The sequence below is a fragment of the Silurus meridionalis genome, chromosome 15 (genome assembly GCF_014805685.1).
Source record: "Silurus meridionalis isolate SWU-2019-XX chromosome 15, ASM1480568v1, whole genome shotgun sequence".
In the NCBI taxonomy this organism is placed as follows: Eukaryota; Metazoa; Chordata; class Actinopteri; order Siluriformes; family Siluridae; genus Silurus; species Silurus meridionalis.
This window is the reverse complement of record NC_060898.1, coordinates 24423416-24438415: the sequence shown is the minus strand read 5'-3', so window position 1 is coordinate 24438415 and position 15000 is coordinate 24423416. Positions and strand designations below refer to the sequence as shown.

Genomic DNA, 15000 nt, shown 5'->3' with positions numbered 1-15000 from the left:
GTGTGTGTGTGTGTGTCCTGCACTGTGTGTGTGTGTTCCTGCACTGTGTGTGTGTGTGTGTGTTCCTGCACTGTGTGTGTGTTCCTGCACTGTGTGTGTGTGTGGTGTGTGTGTGTGTTCCTACACTGTGTGTGTGTGTGTGTGTGTGTTCCTGCACTGTGTGTGTGTTCCTACACTGTGTGTGTGTGTGTGTTCCTACACTGTGTGTGTGTGTGTGTGTGTGTTCCTGCACTGTGTGTGTGTGTGTGTGTTCCTGCACTGTGTGTGTGTGTGTTCCTACACTGTGTGTGTGTTACTGCACTGTGTGTGTGTTACACTGTGTGTGTGTGTGTGTGTGTGTGTGTTACTGCACTGTGTGTGTGTGTGTGTTGTGTGTGTGTGTACTGCACTGTGTGTGTGTGTGTGTGTGTGTGTGTGTGTGTGTGTTACTACTGTGTGTGTGTGTGTGTGTGTGTGTGTGTGTGTGTGTGTTACTGCACTGTGTGTGTGTGTGTGTATGTGTGTGTGTGTGGTGTGTGTGTGTTACTGCACTGTGTGTGTGTGTGTGTGTGTGTTACTGCACTGTGTGTGTGTTACTGCACTGTGTGAGTGTGTGTGTGTTACTGCACTGTGTGTGTGTGTGTGTTACTGCACTGTGTGAGTGTGTGTGTTACTGCACTGTGTGTGTGTGTGTTACTGCACTGTGTGTGTGTGTGTTACTGCACTGTGTGTGTGTGTTACTACTGTGTGTGTGTGTGTGTGTGTGTTACTGCACTGTGTGTGTGTGTGTGTTACACTGTGTGTGTGTGTGTGTGTGTGTGTGTGTGTTACACTGTGTGTGTGTGTGTTACTGCACTGTGTGTGTGTGTGTGTTACTGCACTGTGTGTGTGTGTGTGTGTGTGTGTGTGTGTGTGTGTTACTGCACTGTGTGTGTGTGTGTGTGTGTGTGTGTGTGTGTGTGTTACTGCACTGTGTGTGTGTGTGTGTTACTGCACTGTGTGAGTGTGTGTGTGTTACTGCACTGTGTGTGTGTGTGTTACTGCACTGTGAGTGTGTGTGTGTTACTGCACTGTGTGTGTGTGTGTTACTGCACTGTGTGTGTGTGTTACTGCACTGTGTGTGTGTGTGTTACTGCACTGTGTGTGTGTGTGTGTGTGTGTTACACTGTGTGTGTGTGTGTGTTACTGCACTGTGTGTGTGTGTGTGTGTGTGTGTGTGTGTTACTGCACTGTGTGTGTGTGTGTTACTGCACTGTGTGTGTGTGTTGTGTGTGTGTGTGTGTGTGTGTTACTGCACTGTGTGTGTGTGTGTGTGTGTGTGTGTGTGTGTGTGTGTTACTGCACTGTGTGTGTGTGTGTGTGTGTGTGTGTGTGTATGTGTGTGTGTGTGTGTGTGTGTGTGTGTGTGTGTGTGTGTGTGTGTGTGTGTGTGTGTGTGTGTGTGTGTGTGTGTGTGTGTGTGTGTGTGTGTGTGTGTTCTGACTTCATAGATCTTAAAGTCTGTAATCTCCAGGTGAATTGATGTGCTGTAGGTGTGAGTAATTGTGAGTCAACTGTGTGTGTAGTAGAAGTCAGAGAGCGTTACCTTTCTGCAGGAAGACGTCGAGCTGATCAGCACACAGCGCCGCAGCTCCTTCTCAGGTTTGTCTTTTTTCACCAAAGCAACAACGTAATTTGCCAGAGCAGAAGGATCAGCGTCACATCTGCACAAACATCACACATAATTTTCATATTTCCACCACAGGGTCATGTTTCAACACCAGAATATCCAGAGGATCTCAACAACAAATTCATCAACCAGCAAAGACCTGAACACACACACACACACACACACACCTCTCTCTCTCTCACACACACACACACACACCTCTCTCTCTCTCTAACACACACACACACACACACCTCTCTCTCTCTCTCTCTAACACTAACACACACACACTCTCTAACACACACACACACACACTCTCTCTAACACTGACACGCACACTCTCTCTCACACTAACACACACACTCTCTCTCTCTAACCCTAACACACACACACACACACACAATCTCTCTCTCTAACACACATATACACACACACACACACTGCTCTGAATAAAGCAACAGTCCTCGTAAAGGCCAAATTTAGTTTAGCAAAGTTAGCATCAGGCTAGTGAACAGTCCGTGAGGCAGTGGTGATCAGGGTTTGAGGTGATAATAAACATATAGTTGCGTTTACATAAAAATGATCTCAAAGCGAGTGAGAGAAGTTCACATGCTAACAGATTAGCAAGCTAATCCGTGCTAGCATGTGCTAGCGAGAGCTAGCATGTCTCCCGCAGCTCCGTCACTCACATCGGCTCCAGGAGTTTAGCGAGCCACGACTTCAGCGCGTCCACGTTCTCTATCATCATCGTGCTGGAGCTCACTCACACCTGCAGGGACTAAACCGAGAGTTCCTGCTGTGCGGCCGCGGATCTGCTCTTCATCATCAGTACACTACTGCTGGAGCTCAGGTTCAGGCCTCAGACAGACGAGCTTTCCTCACGGCACCGCGGGCTGCTTTACGGTCAAACACAAGCCCGAGCACCGCTGCCATGCTAACAGGCTAACATCACTGACACCGCACACAGCCAATCAGCGCGCACGGAAACGCCCCCATACGCACTAACAGCTGACGTACTGACGTCACATACAGTTTAGTATTGGAGCTTCCAAATCTCGGAGTTGTACTGCGCATGCGTGTAATTTCACGACATTAGACCACATTTTGTGACATTTTTATAAAAGTACTATTTATAATTCTAGAATATAACATATATAAATGCTAGAAAGAGCATCACCCCAGTTAATCTATTTCTTTATGTTTTTACATTCAATACCACAATTGTTGTTTTATGTTGCTATATTAAAGAGTGAATGCCACCCACTTTGTATAAAATGTTTTAATAATATTTCATATTTTGCTATAGAGGACAGAAAAGGACTTGATAAATACACAAATAAACAAACATTTATAAACGTGGAAATTTCCGAGATAAATACAAGTATTTAGCCCAAATAAAGTAAATGCACAATTAAATTAAAGGGATTTGTTGAATGATGCTCTTTTTTATTGACTAAAATTAGGCAAACATTTTTTAAGTTTCACCAGATCCGTTATAATAATAAAAAACATTTTTTTAGTAAAGTATAAATCTGTATTCATGAAACAGTGAGTTAATTATTTATTTATATTGAACAGTAAACTCTGGAATTAACTGCTTTCAGACACTAGATGGCGATAAAGAAGCTCCCCCCCGCCCCCGCCCCCGCTTCTCCAATTGGTCAGAAATGAAACGAGAAGCTGGTGATTGATTGGTCGCACATTTGAATTGTTTTGGTTTTGGGTTTTTTTTGTCAGTGGCAGTTGACGTTGAGAAAGCGGACCAATCAGCGCGCGGCTCAGAGCTGCTTTTTTTAGGTGGTGTAATTTCTCAGCGATTACAATTAAATCTTAATAATTGGATCCTGTAGCCAGCAGTCAGGCAGAGGGAGTTCAGGTGATATCTGCTGATGTGTGTTTCAGTGTTTATTCCCAGGAGAACAGCGGTAGTAACGGACACACACACGCGCGCGCTGAGGACTGAAGGAAAAGCTGACGTTGTGTTCAGTGTTTAACTGACATCATGTCTTTCCTGTCTCGGAACAACACACACTACTGTGAGTCTAAAGCTCCAGGTAGAGGGACTGGACCTGATAACCAGGTGAGCACCCTGAACTGTGTGTGTGTGTGTGTGTGTGTGTGTGTGTTTGGATCTTAACTATACTAATATTCTATAGTAATTATTGTAATGTGATGTATTTTCTTCTGATTTACAGGAAGATGTTCATCATGGTAAGAGAACTCCATCCTCTCCACACGGAGCTCCTCAGAAAAGATCTGCATTTAATGACCTTACAAACGTGAGCTGATATTTTTTGGTCATTTTATATTTAATGCATGATCATTTTTCTTCTTCCTCTTTTTTCTTATTTTATTCTACTTATTCTAAACTTCACTGTTCTTTTCTAACACTTGTTTCATATTTATTAGAAATGAGCTGAAAATCTACTGAACAAATGTATATACTTCATTTCTCTACTATTTACATATCTGTTAAGTGATGAGATTCGGTTGGTTGGTTGGTTGGTGTTTTGTGATGTGAGAGAGATTCGGCTGGTTGGTTGGTTGGTGTGATGTGATGTGAGAGAGATTCGGCTGGTTGGTTGGTCGGTGTGGTGTGAGAGATTCGGCTGGTTGGTTGGTTGGTGTGATGTGATGTGAGAGAGATTCGGCTGGTTGGTTGGTTGGTGTGATGTGAGAGAGATTGATTGGTTGGTTGGTCGGTGTGGTGTGAGAGATTCGCTGGTTGGTTGGTTGGTGTGATGTGATGAGAGAGATTCGCTGGTTGGTTGGTTGGTGTGGTGTGAGAGATTCGGCTGGTTGGTTGGTTGGTGTGATGTGATGTGAGATTCGGTTGGTTGGTTGGTTGGTGTTTTGTGATGTGAGAGAGATTCGGCTGGTTGGTTGGTCGGTGTGGTGTGAGAGATTGGCTGGTTGGTTGGTCGGTGTGGTGTGAGAGATTCGGCTGGTTGGTTGGTTGGTGTGATGTGATGTGAGAGAGATTGGTTGGTTGGTTGGTTGGTGTTTTGTGATGTGAGAGATTCGGCTGGTTGGTTGGTCGGTGTGGTGTGAGAGATTCGGCTGGTTGGTTGGTTGGTGTGATGTGATGTAGAGATTCGGTTGGTTGGTTGGTTGGTGTGATGTGATGTGAGAGATTCGGCTGGTTGGTTGGTCGGTGTGGTGTGAGAGATTCGGCTGGTTGGTTGGTTGGTGTGATGTGATGTGAGAGATTGGCTGGTTGGTTGGTTGGTGTGATGTGATGTGAGAGATTCGGCTGGTTGGTTGGTCGGTGTGGTGTGAGATTCGGCTGGTTGGTTGGTTGGTGTGATGTGAGAGATTCGGTTGGGTGGTTGGTTGGTGTGATGATGTGAGAGATTTGGTTTTGGTTGGTTGGTTGGTTGATGTGATGTGAGAGATTCGTTGGTTGGTTGGTTGGTTGGTGTGATGTGAGAGAGATTTGGTTTTGGTTGGTTGGTTGGTTGGTTGGTGTGATGAGAGAGATTCGGTTGGTTGGTTGGTTGGTTGGTGTGTTGTGAGAGATTCGGTGGTTGGTTGGTTGGTTGGTGTGATGTGAGAGAGATTCGGCTGGTTGGTTGGTTGGTTGGTTGGTGTGATGTGATGTGAGAGATTCGGCTGGTTGGTTGGTTGGTGTGATGAGAGATTCGTTTGGTTGGTTGGTGTGATGTGAGAGAGATTCGGTTGGTTGGTTGGTTGGTGTGATGTGATGTGAGAGATTGGTTGGTTGGTTGGTGTGATGTGATGTGAGAGATTCGGTTGGTTGGTTGGTGTGGTGAGAGATTCGGTTGGTTGGTTGGTTGGTTGGTTGGTTGGTGTGATGTGAGAGAGATTGATTGGTTGGTTATTGTGATGTGAGAGAGATTCGTTGGTTGGTTGGTTGGTTGGTTGGTGTGATGTGATGTGAGAGAGATTCGGTAGGTTGGTTGGTGTGATGTGAGAGATTCGGTTGGTTGGTTGGTTGGTTGGTTGGTTGGTTGGTTGGTTGGTGTGATGTGAGAGATTCGGTTGGGTGGTTGGTTGGTTGGTTGGTGTGATGTGAAATTCGGTTGGTTGGTTGGTTGGTGTGATGTGAGAGAGATTGGTTGGTTGGTGTGATGAGAGATTCGGTTGGTTGGTTGGTTGGTTGGTTGGTTGGTTGTGATGAGAGAGATTGGTTGGTTGGTGTGATGTGAGAGAGATTCGGTTGGGTGGTTGGTTGGTTGGTTGGTTGGTGTGATGTGAGAGATTCGGTTGGGTGGGTGGTTGGTTGGTTGGTTGGTGTGATGTGAGAAATTCGGTTGGTTGGTGTGATGTGAGAGATTCGGTTGGTTGGTTGGTGTGATGTGAGAGAGATTCGGTTGGTTGGTTGGTTGGTGTGATGTGAGAGATTGGTTGGTTGGTGATGTGAGAGATTCGGTTGGTTGGTTGGTTGGTTGGTTGGTGTGATGTGAGAGATTAGGTTGGTTGGTTGGTGTGATGTGAGAGATTCGGTTGGGTGGTTGGTTGGTTGGTTTGTGTGATGTGAGAGATTCGGTTGGGTGGTTGGTTGGTTGGTTTGTGTGATGTGAGAGAGATTCGGTTGGGTGGTTGGTTGGTTGGTGTGATGTGAGAGAGATTCGGTTGGTTGAGAGATCGTGGGGTTTCCACAGGTTTATAGTTAAGATACATTTTTGAGTTTCTGTCTGTAACTAAAGATGGATTTGTTTTTTATTTTCTTCACTAACAGACCAAAAAAGTCCAGAATGATGCTCAAGTGAAGAACCTTAAACTAGTGAAGAAAACACAGAGGAACAAAGTGGTGATGAAGAATAAGAATACACTGAATGTGTAATGATCCACTCTTAGATAGTTCATACATCATCATCATCATCATCATCATTTAAAAATACAAGTTTAATTAGTTTTATTACTCCAGGTCTAAATATCTTACACCTGAGGAGCATCATGTGGATCATGTGGATCAGCCAGAACAGGTGGATTGTGTGGATCAGACTGAGTTGTCAACATCAGCAGACACTGGAACATCTCATCCTGTGGAGCAGCCTGCAGTCCAAGAACAACAGGTTACTGAAGTTTATTAAAGAGAAGTGATCAGACATGTGATCAGACAGCATTGTGAGGTAGATAAAATTCTCCTCAAAGCTACAGAGTTTCCAGTTCAGCTCTGAGGAGTATCTCAGGGACCTCAGGAGTGTCTTGGGTAAAGGTAAAGCATCTTCTTGTTATTGTCAGGTCTTGAATGTGTGTTTCCTGCAGATCCCAGAAGAGTTTGATGTTGATCATGAGCATGTTGGTGACTGTTTGATGAGTCCGGAGTACGCTAAAGATATTTTTGATTACCTCCGTTACAGAGAGGTGAGAATCTCCGATTATTTACTTTTGTCTCAAGTTTTACAAAAAAAAAAAGTAATAATAATAATACACAGACACAAATTTTACCAAACTGAAGCATGTGTGTGTGTAATGGGTATATAAGGTGTGTGTAACGGATGTGTTACGGGTATATAAGGTGTGTGTAACGGATGTGTTACGGGTATATAAGGTGTGTGTAACGGATGTGTTACGGGTATATAAGGTGTGTGTAACGGATGTGTTACGGGTATATAAGGTGTGTGTAACGGATGTGTTACGGGTATATACGGTGTGTGTAACGGATGTGTTACGGGTATATAAGGTGTGTGTAACGGATGTGTTACGGGTATATAAGGTGTGTGTAACGGATGTGTTACGAGTATATAAAGGTGTGTGTAACGGATGTGTTACGAGTATATAAAGGTGTGTGTAACGGATGTGTTACGGGTATGTGCTTGTTCCTCAGGAGAAATTTGTTCTGACTGATTACATGCACACTCAGCCAGATTTAAACGCAAGTATGAGAGGAATTCTAATCGACTGGATGGTGGAAGTTCAGGTAACACATGATTTGAATATCTGCCCCTATGTCTGTCTTATGTCACGGTAAATATAAGACTTAAAAATATGAAATACTGTCTTTAATTCAATTGACTTTGGCTCTTGCACTCACCTGTGTGTGTGAGTTACAGTGCATCCAGAAAGTTTTCACAGAGCTTCACTTTTTCCACATTTTGTGTTAGGGCTTTCAGATATCTGGAGAACTCTGAAAAAGGCTGTGCACCGCTCCCCATCCAACCTGATGGAGCTTGAGAGGTTCTGCAAAAAAGAATGGGAGAAACTGCCCAAAAATAGGTGCCAAGCTTGTAGCATTAAACTCAAAAAAGACTTGAGGCTGCAACTGGTGCCAAAAGGAGCTTCAACTAAATTTGTTTGAAACCTAAAGATTTCAAACAAACTTCTTTCACGTTGTTATTATGGGGTTTTGTTTGTAGAATTCTAAAGGAAAATAATGAAACATAAAATGTGGAAAAAGTGAAGCTCTGAAAACAGTCCAGATGCACTGTATGTGTATTGTGTATATATGTGTGTGTGTGTGTGTGTGTGTATATATATATATATATATATATATATATATATATATGTGTGTGTGTGTGTGTGTGTGTGTGTGTGTGTGTGTGTGTGTGTGTGTGTGTGTGTTTACAAACCTGATTTCAAAAAAGTTGGGACAAGGCCATGTTCACCACTGTGTGGTGTCCCCTCCTCTTTATAACAGTCTGTACACGTCTGGGGACTGAGGAGACAAGTTGCTCAAGTTTAGGAATAGGAATGTTCTCCCATTCTTGTCTAATACAGGCTCCTAGTTGCTCAACTGTCTCAGGTCTTCTTTGTCACATCTTCCTCTTTATGATGCACCAAATGTTTTCTCTGGGAGAAAGATCTGGACTGCAGGCTGGACATTTCAGTACCCGTCTGGATGGGAGCATATGTTGTTCTAGAACTTGGATATACCTTTCAGCATTGATGATGCTGTGGCAGCGGGCGAGTGGAGGCGGGCGGAACGAGCGGTAAGAAACACCTGCAGCTGATGAGGTAATCAGTGCGCTCTGTTTCTTACCGCTCGTTCGTCGCCCGCTCCACTCTCCGCCCTCTACAGATGCCTTTCCAGATGTGCAGCTGCCCATGTCACATGCACTCATGCAACCCCATACCATCAGAGATGCAGTCTTCTGAACTGAGCGCTGAGAACAACTTGGGTTGTCCTGATCCTCTTTAGTCCGGATGACAAGGCGTCCCAATTTTCCAAAAAGAACTTTAAATTTTGATTCGTCTGACCACAGAACAATTTTCCACTTTGCCACAGTGCATTTTAAATGAGCCGTGGCCCAGAGAAAACGCCTGCGCTTCTGGATCATGTTTAGATACAGCTTCTTTTTTGACCTATAGAGTTTTAGACGGCGAATGGCGCGGTGGATTGTGTTCACCAACAATGTCTTCTGGAAGTGTTACTGAGCCCATGTTGTGATTTTCATTACAGTAGCATTCCTGTATGTGATGCAGTGGCGTCTAAGGGCCTGAAGATCATCCAGTATGGTTTTCCGGCCTTGACCCTTACGCACAGAGATTGCTCCAGATTCTCCAAATCTTTGGATGATATTATGCACTGTAGATGTTTGTGCACAATGTGTGTGTGTGTGTGTGTGTGTGTGTGTGAGTGTGTGAAAATATTATTTTCACGTCTCCACACACAGGAGAACTTTGAGCTGAACCATGAGACTCTGTACCTGGCTGTGAAGGTGACTGATCATTACCTGTCCGTCACAGAGGTGATGAGAGAATCCCTGCAGCTGATTGGCTCCACCGCAATGCTCCTCGCTGCCAAGTTTGAAGTGAGATCTCACCCAGTGACCTGCATGTCCCCCCCCACACACACACACACTTCAGACCCTCAGGTTCATTATGTTCTCTGTGGTGTATTAGATGTAAATGGTAAGAATCTGATGCACTTCACTGCATTACTGTATGCTGATGGTTGATGTTTGCAGGAACGTTCTCCTCCCACCATCAATGATTTCCTGTACATCTGTGACGACGCCTACCAGAGACAGGAGTTCCTTGTTATGGAAAGAAACATCCTCCAAGAACTCGACTTTGACATTAACATCCCTGTGCCTTACAGATTCCTCCGACGATACGCGAAGGTTTGAGCATCTTTTATAACGGATTCCTGCAGCAGCTGAGAGTTTAGACACTGTGTACCAGCTGTTAGATTCCTTCTCTTCATTCTTAGTTCAGAGTAAACTTTCCTGAGACAGACCTGATCACATCTCACTCATGTCTCACTCATGCTTCTGCACAGCTGCTTCTATTATTTGTGATCTAACTCTGAATCAAACCTGCAGGTAGCTCATGCTAGCATGGAGACATTAACTTTAGCACGTTACGTGTGTGAACTGAGCCTGATGGAACTGGAGCTGGTTCCTGAGAGAGCTTCACACTTAGCGTCTGCTTGCCTCCTCCTCGCCCTCATCACCGCCCGGCTGGGAGGATGGGTGAGAACCACACCTTCTTCACACACGTGTGGATTTAAATACAGATGGAACTGAACAGGGAACACGATTTTAATGCTCATGTTTAACTACACAAACATGTTCACCAGATTTAATGTTACACCTCATTTGGTGAAACACCAGGGTGAAGACTTGCAGCAGAACATCATGAACACTGTGTTCTCACTAAACTTGAGTCTCAGATCTGATACTGGTGAACGATCCTGACTCCTGCTGCTTTTCCCCTCAGATATTTAATGATCAGTCATGATGATGGCAGATGGAGAGGTGGAGCTCTACAGCGTGTTTTATGTTGCTGTGTGTGTTGTACATTTCTACTGAATATAAACTGCTGCTCTGTGAGTCAAGTTTCAGTATTTAGACCCCAGTGTAGTGTGGGATGCTAAATGTTCTCCAGATGTTCTTCCTTACACACACTCACTCCCACTGTGTCTGGCGTGCAGACGGCGGCGCTGCAGTACCACAGCGGATACACACTGAGGGAACTCGGGCCGCTGGTGAGGAAGCTGTATGCCATGCTGGCCAGTCCTGCAGATGAGAACCTCAGAGCTGTGGAGAACAAATACTCTCACAAGTAGGTGGTGTAATCATCAGTGTTCAGATAAGATCCTGGTCTGAGGATCTGATGGTGAAGGTCTAATCTCTACTGTTCCTTTTGCAGAGTTTTCTATGAAGTTGCTAAAATGTCGCTGGTGCACATCGAGACGTTGGAAGAAGCTCTGTGTGACGTGAACCTCACGCCGTGATGAAGGAAACAAACCGATTTCAAATCTGTTCTGCTGTAAATATTATTTATTTGTAAATGTGTAATTGTTGTAGTTTTGTACTTTTGACTCCAAAAGATTTAAATTTCTATCATGTTTGTATTTTAAATGAATCAGAAACGAAGCCTTGTCATCAGATTAGTGAGTAAATATCTTCAAGCGACGACTGAAGACCTTCATCTTCCTGAAATACCTAGATTAGCACTTTCCAAGTTTGTAGAATTCGAGTTATATTTATACTGAGTTTGTATTCTTGCGTACCAGTGTAGATTTATTCACTACTAGAGATTTAAAGCACTTTTGTACGTCGCTCTGGATAAGAGCTTCTGCTAAATGCCGCAAATGTAAATGTAAATGACCAAGACTCTGATATTTAATTCACTGTCTTTATCAGACAATCACTTCACGGTCTCATCTAAAAATAAACTCAGATCTTACAGAGAGCAAATCTTTATATTGTACACAAATTTCAATCTCGTTAATGAAAAACTGGAAAATCTTTATTCTCATGAGTTCATGACGTTTCTGTAAAATCCACTGAAATCTCTACAGACACATGAAACAGGACTTGTTGCTGCCTATAACAACAATAACCAACAATTACATCATTTATAATATAATAATGAAGTTAAATCCTGGAATAAGGAAGAAATTAAACAGAAAAAATGTTGTTTGCTTTAACTGTTGTTAATTTTAAATTAACAACAGTTACAAACAAGTGTTTATACAGTATTGTTCAAAATAATAGCAGTACAATGTGACTAACCAGAATAATCCAGGTTTTTAGTATATGTTTTATTGCTATGTGGCAAACAAGTTACCAGTAGGTGCAGTAGATTCTCATAAAACAAACAAGACCCAGCATTCATGATATGCACGCTCTTCAGGCTGTGCATTTGGGCAATTAGTTGAAAGGGGTGTGTTAAAAAAAATAGCAGTGTGGCATTCAATCACTGAGGTCATCAATTTAGTGAAAAAACAGGTGTGAATCAGGTGGCCCCTATTTAAGGATGAAGCCAGCACTTGTTGAACATTTACTTGAAAGCCTGAGGAAAATGGGTCGTTCAAGACATTGTTCAGAAAAACAGCGTACTTTGATTAAAAAGTTGATTGGAGAGGGGAAAACCTATAAAGAGGTGCAAAAAATTATAGGCTGTTCAGCTAAAATGATCTCCAATGCCTTAAAATGGAGAAAACCAGAGAGACGTGGAAGAAAACGGAAGACAACCATCAAAATGGATCGAAGAATAACCAGAATGGCAAAGGCTCAGCCAATGATCAGCTCCAGGATGATCAAAGACAGTCTGGAGTTACCTGTAAGTACTGTGACAGTTAGAAGACGTCTGTGTGAAGCTGATCTATTTTCAAGAATCCCCCGCAAAGTCCCTCTGTTAAAAAAAAAGGCATGTGCAGAAGAGGTTACAATTTGCCAAAGAACACATCAATTGGCCTAAAGAGAAATGGAGGAACATTTTGTGGACTGATGAGAGTAAAATTGTTCTTTTTGGGTCCAAGAGCCACAGACCGTTTGTGAGACGACCCCCAAACTCTGAATTCAAGCCACAGTACACAGTGAAGACAGTGAAGCATGGTGGTGCAAGCATCATGATGTGGGCATGTTTCTCCTACTATGGTGTTGGGCCTATTTATCGCATACCAGGGATCATGGATCAGTCTGCATATGTCAAAATACTTGAAGAGGTCATGTTGCCTTATGCTGAAGAGGACATGCCCTTGAAATGGTTGTTTCAACAAGACAATGTAAACAAACACACTAGTAAACGAGCAAAGTCTTGGTTCCAAAGCAACAAAATGAATGTTATGGAGTGGCCAGCCCAATCCCAGGGTTAGGGTTAGGGTTAGGGCTAACCCAGGACCTTAATCCAATCGAGAACTTGTGGGGTGATATCAAAAATCCTGTTTCTGAAGCAAAACCAAGAAATGTAAATGAATTGTGGAATGTTGTTAGAGAATCATGGAGTGGAATAACAGCTGAGACATGCCACAAGTTGGTTGACTCCATGCCACACAGATGTGAAGCAGTTTTAAAAAACTGTGGTCATACAACTAAATATTAGTTTAGTGATTCACAGGATTGCTGAATCCTAGAAACAAAAATGTTTGTACAAAGTAGTTTTGAGTTTGTACAGTCAACGGCATACACTGCTATTTTTTTGAACACACCCCTTTCAACTAATTGCCCAATTGCACAGCCTGAAGAGCGTGCATATCATGAATGCTGGGTCTTGTTTGTTTTATGAGAATCTACTGCACCTACTGGTAACTTGTTTGCCACGTAGCAATAAAAAATATACTAAAAACCTGGATTATTCTGGTTAGTCACATTGTACTGCTATTATTTTGAACAATACTGTATATATTTATATATAAAAATCATCAAATGGAAAAGAACATCAGTGGTTCTGAACTGGTTCTGAAATTCAGGTCTGTCTCAGTAAGATCTGGATGATTTGTTAGATTGATAAGAACAGGACCAGTAGTGAGCGTGTGGATCATCTGTTTGATACGAGTTGTTTTTGGGTTATTAGATCTTTTGTTCATAAAATGTGATTAAAGAAATAATATATTACTCCATGAACCTGTTAGAAACCTGCTGAGATCTTCTGTGAGTAAGCTTTATTTCCAGAGGTGTACATAAACATCTGGAAATGTGAGAACATGATTTCTGATTATGAGGAATGTATCTGGTGGACGTTTAACGAGTTCATTCTCAGTTAGAATTCGACTCAATGTGAAGGTTTTAGATGTTCAGGACCAACCCTGACTTTGTGCAACACATGATAATGAAATAAAACTTCAGAGGGCATTAAAACTGCATCAACTATTTACACAGAAATCATAAAAATGCATTCAACTTCATTTACACGCTATTCAGAGGCATAAATTCAGTTATTTAATTCAGTAAAATGATTCATCACTTTGGTGAGTGAACTTCTACAGCTCTATTAGTTCCTCACTCAGGATGGAACTCTAACGCACGAGCTCCAGCTGGTTCGAGCTGAAAGGCAAAACTCCACTGACGTAGTAAGCAATGGCCAGTGAGAGCAGAGCGATGAACAGAAGGAGCAGCAGAACCCTCCAGAAGCCCAGATCCTCTACAAACTCCTGCCACGTGGTGCGGAAGCTGGAGAACACACCGTCAGTGCGGTGGAGGTGAGGGTTGAGGAGCGAATGACTCTCCATGGCACTGTACAAAAGGAACAAGGAGGTTTGGCTGTAGAATAGAGAAGTTTGTACATCAGTGTAATGTATAGAACTGAGATCATGTGACGGCTCAGCGGGTTTTTTTTTACTGACACTGAAAAAAGCTTGAATAAAAATTACATTTGAAAAAAAGGTCAAACTGCAAAAAAGAAATCATTTTTCTGAAGAACAACATGCAGAAGAGAGTGAGAAACACAAGAGATGGACATTAGATCAGTGGAAAACTGTCCATTGCTCCAAAGAGTCCAGATTTGAGATGTTTGGATCTCAGATGTTAGATGTACAGAGCATGAATGGAAGGTTCCTGAATGTGTGGGTTCCCAATGAGAGGCATGGAGAAGGAGGTGTGATGGTGTGGAGGTGCTTTGCTGAAGATACTGTTTAGTCCAAATTGAGGACACACTTAACCAGCATGCACTGGCACATCATTCTGCACTGACATGCAGCCATCACATCTGCTTTACACTTCGTTTGGCCATCATTTGTTCTCCAACAGGACAAAAACTCCAAACACAAGTTCTGTAGGAGTTATTTATTTCAGAAGATGAGTGATGGAGTGCTGCCTCACATCACTTGGCATCCACAATCACCACATCTAAATCCAGGTGAGATGGTTTGTGTGAGTTGGACCAACAAGTGCAGCCAACAATAACTCAACACCTCTGAGAACTCCTCATTCCTCACGAGACAATCGTTTGCCAAGATATCATTAAATCTAAATGGAGCTATTTTGAGAAATGAAAATATAAACCATATTCTGGGTGTAACATGTTTTTGTTTCTGACATAATTCCATATGTGTTCTTTCATAATTCAGTGTATTCAGTATTAATGTACAGTTTTGAAAATAATACAAACATAATATATAAAATGTGCCAATAAGATGGAGCACATTGTAATCTCATAGAAACTCACTGCTATCTCACAAAAACTCACTGTTATCTCAAAAACACTCACTGTAATAAGACACTCACTGTAATCTCAAA

The 15000-nt window shown here is 42.7% G+C and overlaps 3 protein-coding genes across 10 annotated transcripts in view; 1 reads left to right on the top strand and 2 right to left on the bottom strand.

Annotated features, from left to right (window-relative positions):
• The window catches only part of rbm27 (RNA binding motif protein 27), a 31200-nt gene extending 28674 nt beyond the window's left edge, over positions 1-2526 (bottom strand). Inside the window, 3 exon segments of the mRNA XM_046868497.1 lie at positions 1565-1606; positions 1609-1682; positions 2317-2526. Of these exon segments, the coding sequence (XP_046724453.1) occupies positions 1565-1606; positions 1609-1682; positions 2317-2375 (175 nt within the window). The 5' untranslated portion in view covers positions 2376-2526.
• Positions 2527-2875: 349 nt separating this feature from the next.
• LOC124398363 (G2/mitotic-specific cyclin-B3-like) lies at positions 2876-11238 on the top strand. 5 transcript variants are annotated; one of them, XR_006928053.1, is made up of 11 exons: positions 2876-3707; positions 3823-3906; positions 6330-6430; positions 6519-6666; positions 6860-6958; positions 7422-7514; positions 9208-9345; positions 9502-9657; positions 9859-10008; positions 10256-10364; positions 10470-10600. XR_006928053.1 is itself a non-coding variant. In XM_046868499.1 (11 exons), the coding sequence occupies exons 1-11, from the start codon at positions 3630-3632 to the stop codon at positions 10770-10772; spliced, it is 1263 nt and encodes a 420-aa protein (XP_046724455.1). In that variant the 5' UTR covers positions 2876-3629; the 3' UTR covers positions 10773-11238. The 5 variants fall into 5 exon arrangements, 4 of the variants coding, with proteins under 4 accessions (XP_046724455.1, XP_046724456.1, XP_046724457.1 ...); XM_046868499.1 differs by lacking the exon at positions 10256-10364 and adding an exon at positions 10688-11238; XM_046868500.1 differs by lacking the exons at positions 7422-7514; positions 10256-10364 and adding an exon at positions 10688-11238.
• A 2172-nt stretch (positions 11239-13410) lies between these two features.
• The window catches only part of ankrd46a (ankyrin repeat domain 46a), a 3898-nt gene continuing 2308 nt past the window's right edge, over positions 13411-15000 (bottom strand). For 3 of the 4 annotated variants that reach the window (XM_046868506.1, XM_046868509.1, XM_046868504.1), the window contains one exon: positions 13411-14025. In XM_046868506.1, the coding sequence (XP_046724462.1) occupies positions 13782-14025 (244 nt within the window). In that variant the 3' untranslated portion in view covers positions 13411-13781. The remainder of the gene's footprint in view (positions 14026-15000) is intronic. The other variant, XM_046868505.1, reaches the window with a different exon arrangement.

Bases quoted from the DNA above. Each gene is read 5' to 3' on its own strand.
- LOC124398363 (XM_046868499.1), top strand. From the start codon at position 3,630: ATGTCTTTCCTGTCTCGGAACAACACACACTACTGTGAGTCTAAAGCT. The intron at 9,346-9,501 runs GTGAGATCTCAC...TGATGTTTGCAG, and splicing joins TCCTCGCTGCCAAGTTTGAA to GAACGTTCTCCTCCCACCAT. The intron at 10,601-10,687 runs GTAGGTGGTGTA...TTCCTTTTGCAG, and splicing joins GAGAACAAATACTCTCACAA to AGTTTTCTATGAAGTTGCTA.